The sequence below is a fragment of the Liolophura sinensis genome, chromosome 6, assembly GCF_032854445.1.
Source record: "Liolophura sinensis isolate JHLJ2023 chromosome 6, CUHK_Ljap_v2, whole genome shotgun sequence".
Classification (NCBI taxonomy): domain Eukaryota; kingdom Metazoa; phylum Mollusca; class Polyplacophora; order Chitonida; family Chitonidae; genus Liolophura; species Liolophura sinensis.
The window spans coordinates 81539536-81548507 of NC_088300.1; the positions used below are offsets into that span (position 1 = coordinate 81539536).

Sequence of the window (8972 nt, forward strand, 5' to 3'; positions counted from 1 at the left end):
TTCAGCTGCGTTATGGAGAGCCGGTTATTCAGTGTGCATTTCAGTATTTGACAGAAGTATTGTTATGAGGTCATAGATCACTTATGCTAGTTATGCTGTACTTTCAGCTGCGTTATGGAGAGCCGGTTATTCAGTGTGCATTTCAGTATTTGACAGAAGTATTGTTATGAGGTCATAGATCACTTATGCTAGTTATGCTGTACTTTTGGGTGCGTTATGGAGAGCCGGTTATTCAGTGTGCATTTCAGTATTTGACAGAAGTATTGTTATGAGGTCATAGATCACTTATGCTAGTTATGCTGTACTTCCAGCTGCGTTATGGAGAGCCGGTTATTCAGTGTGCAGTTCTGTGTTTGACAGAAGTATTGTTGTGAGGTCATAGATCACTTATGCTAGTTATGCTGTACTTCCAGCTGCATTGTGGAGAGCCGGTTATTCAGTGTGCCTTTCAGTATTTGACAGAAGTATTGTTATGAGGTCATAGATCACTTATGCTAGTTATGCTGTACTTCCATCTGCGTTGTTGTGAGCCGGTTATTTAGTGAGCATTTCAGTATTTGACAAAAGTGTTGTTATGAGGTCATAGATCACTTATGCTAGTTATGCTGTACTTTCACCTGTGTTATGGAGAGCCGGTTATTCAGTGTGCATTTCAGTATTTGACAGAAGTATTTTTATGAGGTCATAGATCACTTATGCTAGTTATGCTGTACTTCCAGCTGCGTTATGGAGAGCCGGTTATTTAGTGAGCATTTCAGTATTTGACAGAAGTATTGTTATGAGGTCATAGATCACTTATGCTAGTTATGCTGTACTTTTGGCTGCGTTATGGAGAGCCGGTTATTCATTGAGCAGTTCAGTATTTGACAGAAGTATTGTTATGAGGTCATAGATCACTTATGCTAGTTATGCTGTACTTCCAGCTGCGTTGTTGTGAGCCGGTTATTTAGTGAGCATTTCAGTATTTGACAGAAGTATTGTTATGAGGTCATAGATCACTTATGCTAGTTATGCTGTACTTTCAGCTGTGTTGTGGAGAGCCGGTTATTTAGTGAGCATTTCAGTATTTGACAGAAGTATTGTTATGAGGTCATAGATCACTTATGCTGGTTATGCTGTACTTTCAGCTGTGTTATGGAGAGCCGGTTATTCAGTGTGCATTTCAGTATTTGACAAAAGTTTTGTTATGAGGTCATAGATCACTTATGCTAGTTATGCTGTACTTTGAGCTGCGTTATGGAGAGCCGGTTATTCAGTGTGCATTTCAGTATTTGACAGAAGTATTGTTGTGAGGTCATAGATCACTTATGCTAGTTATGCTGTACTTTCAGCTGCGTTATGGAGAGCCGGTTATTCGACGAGCAGTTCCTCTTGCCCTGGCCCTCATCTCAGCCTCTAACCCCAAACTGCAGATTCTGGACACACTCAGCAAGTTCTCCCACGACAGTGACCCAGAGGTGTCTTACAACTCCATCCTCTCCATGGGCCTCGTCGGTGCAGGTTAGTCCTCCCACGAGGTACCAAGTACCGCCTCATCCCCTACATTCTATAACCCCTGATAAATGATACTGATTTCTGCAGTCTTGTCAAGGCCATGCTGATAAGCATGTCAGTTATAGTGGGCCTATTGGCCCTAGATATATGAAGTCACCAGCTTGAATGTATCTCTTTCTCCTTTGGCTGTTGCTCTAAGTCAGGGCGTATATCAGGTATATGTACATTTACCAGGCAGAGGGCAGTAGTTCAATATGGACAGTCCTAATTTTCCCCACCCATAACCCCCACTGTCTTTATAAGAGTGTAAACATTTTGAGTGCTGTAATTCTTCAACCTTTTCGCATGTTTGCAAGGTGTTTATTAAAGCATATTCTGAACGCATTATTCTGTGTTGACTTTTTGTGGTGTGGACACTGGCCAAACCAATAGATGTATTTCTCCAGAATCAATTTAAAAATGTGCATAAATTGCAACGAAAGTTGCTGTTTATACGCGAAAAGGTTGAAACACCAATAAATAAATATATGTGGTTAATAAATCTACACGAACATTGGCCCATCCATGCCTGCAGGTACAAACAATGCTCGTCTGGCAGCCATGTTGAGGCAGCTTGCTGTATTCCACGCCAAGGACTCCAACAACTTGTTCATGGTTCGTCTGGCGCAGGGTTTGACTCATCTAGGGAAGGGCACACTGACAATCTGCCCTTACCACAGTGATCGCGCCCTCCTCAGCCCAGTGGCAGTAGCTGGACTCATGTCTGTACTCGTCTCCTGTCTGGATGTCAAAAATAGTGAGTAGTTACAAACAACATCTCACAATACACATACTGTGTGGACTTAATGAGATTGCATGTATTTGCTCTGGCCATCATGTCATCCATGGTGAACTGACTCACTGTGACCAGCCCACTATCAGCTCCCCTGTACAGGTACTAGAGGATTGGTTACCTACTGGTTGGTTTGTTATCAGCGGATGGGCTGTGGGCATCATGTCTGATGTCTGTGGCATAATGAGCTGCTCTGTGAACAGGGTGACATGTGCCTTGCTTCTACATGGAGACATCGGTGTTGTTGTTACAACTGAATATTATCTACAGTCAAATAAACCCAATGTAGAAACAAGGGCATGTACAGCTCAGGTTAAATCAAAACCAGGCAGGAGATTAGTGTGATCCTAGAGGGCTTTTAAAGAGTTTGTAGAGTGCCCGGAAAATATAGATCTTTGTTGAAATGATTGAAAAGATTTTTGAAAAACTAACACAATACATGAAACTGAAGTAAAATATGTAATGTGTGTGATTTTGATCTTCTTTTAAGTATTGATTTACAAGTTAGTCCATGCAAGATTTGTGATGGGTCATCTAAAACTAGCTCAATCTTCATCTCCCTTAAGTTAAAAGATGCACAAATAACTTTGTTTTCCTCCGATGGTATCCGTTGTTGTGGGAGTCATTTGGCAATGAAAAATTATCTGCCATTCAGTGATTTAGAACACCAAATTGAAGCTGATGTACTGTGCAACAACAACATGGTATTACAATATGATTTTCGTATACAGAAGTTGTTTAAACGAAAACAAACCAAAAAATGATACAGGACAAGCTAAATGTTGTCTGTATGACTGTGGAGAATTTGTAGTTTGTACAAAACCATGTAGAAAAAGCACCCACATAGTAAATGCATGAAGCAAAAAATGATGATTTGTTTGAACGTTTATTCTCGCACAAACAGAAATAATAATTTCCCATTTGCACCAGTACACTTTATTTGAATTTTTGACTTACCAGGCACAGTGTACCTTGAATATATTCTTTTCTGACTCTCTGTTACTGCAAAGTACCTGTATGGAATTCATTCCACTTTGTTAATTTATGATTAATAAAATTTGCACCATCACCCAGATAATTTCAGGTATCAAATTTTATTTGTGAACTTCAATAAAAGTTGAGGCAAAGTGTATGTGAATAACTTATACATGTATCAATAAACATTTTGAAGTGGGGTTTTTTTGTCGTTGGACAGTAATGTTTTGATGTTTACTATATGATGTTTATGGGTGTTTTATAAGCAACAACAGCAAATCAGATTATTGTAGGTTTAATCTGGGACTAAGATATAGACATCTGTCTTAATCCCAGGCTTAATTAAAATATTCAGTGTCATGCAGTGACCTGGAAGAAGAACTCAAGCAGGCTTTGTGTCCAGCAGTGATACTTTGCCAAAATTGATGAACAATAGGCATGTTGTATTGGAGTACGTAAATAATACTCACAAGTGTTAAACTTTATTAACTGACACACACTGTGTGGTTTTGAAAATCGTAAATGATCGGCATAAATTAATATTTCAAAACTGGCTGATGGAGCTGAATTCACCGTTTCTGTGTAAATCCCTCTTTTGTACAACTTTTTGGGTGGCAATTCGGTCAGCTACGGAGCGTGTATGTATGCACAATCAGTAATGTAGGCTAATCTTGGAACTTTGTACACACACCAGTCAGATTTTTAAAAAATACACCAGCCATTTCAGGTTTCTTGTTGAAAACGGCAATTGCTGCAACAATACCTATTTGTCTGTCAACTGGAAGTAGCATACAGCGAAAGATCTGCAGCCTGGTGATGCCTTATTCTGACCTGTACTGTCAAGAGTTCTTTTGACAGGAGGCTTACACGATACTTGCAGTGATATGAATACATGATGTTATTTAGATGTCACCTTTATACAAATGCGACAAGTGATTAGACATCAGTGCTTTATTCATAGTCGCGTTTGGTTTGTGAAATGTACGGGAAGATTTGGCCAGTTTACTCTAAAGTATTTGTTGCATGGTTTTGGTATGATATGCTTATGGCATAATATAAATGTACATCAAAATTAGTGTGCCGACCAATGACACCAGTCAATGATTTGATCGCATATTTACTCCCTATAATCAAATTGATTTTGTTGTGCAGAGGTAGATTACACATTGCAAGGTAAACTTTTCGCTTTTCATGCCTAGTATATGTTCAAATAGCTGAAACACTTTATGATATCACTTTGGTGAATTATTTTTGACTTTTTCTTTCATCTGGGTTTTAGAGTTCTTTCTGTGGAAATCTTTACACACATTGTATCACAGTATCAATACCTGCCATTATTGCCATTGTCATGAACTTAACCAATTTGCTATTCTCCTCCAAAATCTTACATGATTTGTTTCTCTATATTTCAGTTATTTTAGGAAAATCTCACTACATTCTGTACCACCTGGTATCAGCCATGCAGCCCCGTATGTTAGTCACCTTTGATGAGGATCTGCGACCATTACCTGTGTCTGTGAGAGTAGGACAGGTGAGTTCTCCTCTCTTGTCACTGCATTCTGTACCATCTGGTATCAGCGATGCAGCCCCGTATGTTTGTCACCTTTGATAAGGATCTTCGACCATTATCTGATCTGTCAGAGTAGGACAGGTGAGTTCTCCTCTCTTGTCACTGCATTCTGTACCATCTGATATCAGCGATGCAGCCCCGTATGTTTGTCACCTTTGATAAGGATCTTCGACCATTATCTGTGTCTGTCAGAGTAGAACAGGTGAGTTCTCCTCTCTTGTCACTGCATTCTGTACCACCTGGTATCAGCGATGCAGCTCCGTATGTTAGTCACCTTTGATGAGGATCTGCAACCATTACCTGTGTCTGTGAGAGTAGGACAGGTGAGTTCTCCTCTCTCGTCCCTGCATTCTGTACCACCTGGTATCAGCGATGCAACCCCCCGTATGTTAGTCACCTTTGATGAGGATCTGCGACCATTACCTGTGTCTGTGAGAGTAGAACAGGTGAGTTCTCCTCTCTCGTCACTGCATTCTGTACCACCTTGTATCAGCGATGCAGCCCCGTATGTTAGTCACCTTTGATAAGGATCTACGACCATTACCTGTGTCTGTGAGAGTAGAACAGGTGAGTTCTCCTCTCTTGTCACTGCATTCTGTACCACCTGGTATCATCCATGTCAAAAATTATCAGACAATTTGTCAGATCGTTATCTTGCATTTAGAACTTGTGTAATATGTTCTGTTACCTCATAGTTCTAAGTGCTTTTCAGGCTCTGGATATTGTGAGTGTATGGGCTTTGTGTTTTTGGGGCTCTGAATATTGTGTATTGCAAGTGTATGGGCTTTGTGTTTTTCAGCCTCTGGATATTGTGTATTATGAGTGTATGGGCTTTGTGTTTTTGGGGCTCTGGATATTGTGTGTTGAGAGTGTATGGGTGTTGTGTTTTTCAGGCTGTGGATGTTGAAAGTATATGGACTTACATGTAATGTTTTTTTAGGCTGTCCATGTGCATTGAAAGTGTATTGGCATTGTGTTCTTCAGGCTGTTCATATTGTGTGTTGAGAGTTTTTCAGGGTGTGGATGTTGTGTGCTGAAAGTGTATGGGTTTTGTGTTTTTCAGGTTGTGAATATAGGGTGTTGAAAGTGTTGTGGGCGTTACTTTTCAGGCTGTGGATGTTGTGTGTTGAGAGTGTATGGGCTTTGTGTTTTTCAGGTTGTGGATGTTGTGTGTTGAGAGTGTATGGACTTTGTGTTTTTCAGGTTGTGGATGTTGTGTGTTGAGAGTGTATGGGCTTTGTGTGTTGTGTATTGAGAGTGTATAGGCTTTGTGTTTTTCAGGTTGTGAATATAGGGTGTTGAGAGTGTTGTGGGCATTACTTTTCAGGCTGTGGATGTTGTGTATTGAGAGTGTATGGGCTTGTGTTTTTCAGGTTATGGATGTTGTGTGTTGAGAGTGTATGGACTTTGTGTTTTTCAGGTTGTGGATGTTGTGTGTTGAGAGTGTATGGACTTTGTGTGTTGTGTATTGAGAGTGTATAGGCTTTGTGTTTTTCAGGTTGTGAATATAGGGCGTTGAGAGTGTTGTGTGTTGAGAGTGTATGGACGTTGTGTTTTTCAGGTTGTGGATGTTGTGTGTTGAGAGTGTATGGACTTTGTGTTTTTCAGGTTGTGGATGTTGTGTGTTGAGAGTGTATGGACTTTGTGTTTTTCAGGTTGTGGATGTTGTGTGGTGAGAGTGTATGGGCTTTGTGTTTTTCAGGCTGTGGATGTTGTGTGTTGAGAGTGTATGGACTTTGTGTTTTTCAGGCTGTGGATGTTGTGGGCCAGGCGGGTAAGCCAAAGACCATTACTGGCTTCCAGACTCATACCACTCCAGTTCTGCTGGCCTATGGGGAGCGGGCAGAATTAGCCACCGATGAATGTATCCTTTCTTTATCCCTCATAGCATTTCATGTGAATTGTGTGTTTGTGCTATGGCCTAACACTGTTGTCAGGAAGGCATTTCTTTGGCACTATTGTAGTACCAGTAGTTCTGGAGATGACAGGGGCACATGTTTAGCCCTGGAAGGTTTGTCACGTACCTGGAACACTTATTGAGCTTGCTTTTGGGCAGAAAATTTGTCAATCGTGGAGAAAATTTGTCAGTTACTTGCCAAAGGCCATTGGCTTACTCCAGTTTCCTCCAGCCATGTCTCGGAGTATTCCTTCGTCTCTGAAACTAAACCCTGTCATACCCCCTGCAGTGATGTTGATAGACACGTGTCTTGCCTGTCTGACGCCAAAAGAATTGGAAAGATTGTGTACTAATGCGTCCTGAAGTCGTACCAATCCTCCCCATATGGTAAGCATGGTAAGGCTACATATTGTGAACACCAAATCCAAAATGAAATCCTAGAAATTAACAAACTGAAGCTTAATGTAAAAATATGTATAATCCACTAACCGACAGGGTCACATCTAGATAGATAAATGTATTATTTTGTGTCACTATTATTTAAAGTTGTTGATTTACAAAAACTTTCTCCTCACCCAGAGACAAACTATAGTAAGGTAGAAAATATTAAGACAACTGCCTGTGTGTAAATTCTTTGTAAACCTTAACAATTCCATGGACATAACATGTTGTTGTTGTTTAACACTGCTGAATGTGATAACTCACATACAAACTAGACCTATTCGATTTACGTGTTTTGTATTATTTATAAACTGTTGTTTATAACTGTTATATAAATGAGACTGCTTTTTAGAAATATTTTTCATCTTGTTATAAACCCTTACTTCATTTATAAAAAAAAAGTCAGTACCAGTATGAAGAATAAACTTCAAAGGACATGTAGCAATGTAAACATATATTCAGTCACTATGTTTCACAGTTCAGGAAGAGAACCATAATTTTTCTAGATATTGCCCTTATTAGGCATCTGTCTGGCGCAGAAAAGATCTTGTGTTCATAGTTTGTCATCTACAAGCCAAATAATTATATAAAAGTATCAAATCAAACGCAGTTTAACTCCAAAGAAAAAAGTTTTACTCGAGACCCACTCATTTCCCATAGAAACCACTCATTCAGCCACCTCTGGGTCCTCGGGACTCATTTAAATGAAAACCTACCAACATCACTGCCACTGTCCATGGCTGAATGGTTAAAGTGCAAGCACAGCAAATTCACTCTGGAACGCACCAGTTTGTAGAGGTGACGATGTGCTAAGAGAACAGATAGAACAGAAATAAAGTTTCAGTTACATTTATTTATATATTTGATATAATATATTATATATGGTGTGTATGATTGGTTTTACATTTCTCTTGACCATAACTCAGATCTTGCCCTGACTCCCGTCATGGAGGGATTTGTCATCCTCAGAAAGAATCCCGACTATGAAGTGTAGTCTTTGTGTAAGTTAAGATTAGGCAGGAAGTCAGCATCCTGGACACTGAGAGACTGCCATTCCAGCTGACCAGGACTACATGTACCTGGATTTAAGCAGGCTGTGTATATGGATTGGGCACATACTCCTGTTTGTGTAATGGCAGTCCGTAAGGTGGAGAGCTACATGTAGTGTTTAATGTGCTGACTGAAAAGTGTGTGTGTCCTCCTGTCAGACAGCTGCATTACAGTGTGGAAGACAGAAACTGTGGATAATGCAAGTGAATAACATAGGTAATGAATAACTTGAGGATCGATTGAACAGTCGTGTGGTCAGGTGACATTCAAGAAGCACTGCTCTTTACTGGAGGTGTTTGATCTATTTGTATATAACTTCATTTTGAAAAATAAATGAACTACAGCATAATAATTTGTGTAGTTGTACATTTAGCTTATGCCACTGTGGTGGTGCATTTCAGTCTGGTGTTTATATATTCAGAATAGCTGGTGTGCTTGTATGAAATACAGGTATTTATATAAGAATGGCCTTTGGGAAAAACCAATCCATTAATTTATAATCCCATAATGGGTGTGTTTTATGTAAAGATTTGCCAATCACTGAGGGACTGGTCGTGACTGAGTGGTAAGGGTGATTGCCCTTCAATAATTGTGGCATATGAAGTGTTGGTTAATAGATTCTTAAGAGTCCTTCCATCTCCTCTGTTCTCAGGGATTTGGTGGCGAACCACAAGCAGACAGTGGTTAATAAGGTGTTCTGGTGAAGTTCGTTG

The 8972-nt window shown here is 39.9% G+C and overlaps 1 protein-coding gene across 1 annotated transcript in view; it reads left to right on the plus strand.

Annotated features, from left to right (window-relative positions):
- LOC135467954 (26S proteasome non-ATPase regulatory subunit 2-like) overlaps positions 1-8605 on the plus strand; it is a 31696-nt gene extending 23091 nt beyond the window's left edge. Inside the window, 5 exon segments of the mRNA XM_064745903.1 lie at positions 1332-1500; positions 2069-2290; positions 4714-4832; positions 6621-6735; positions 8136-8605. Coding sequence (XP_064601973.1) covers positions 1332-1500; positions 2069-2290; positions 4714-4832; positions 6621-6735; positions 8136-8203 — 693 coding nt within the window. The 3' untranslated portion in view covers positions 8204-8605.
- Positions 8606-8972: the final 367 nt, after the last annotated feature.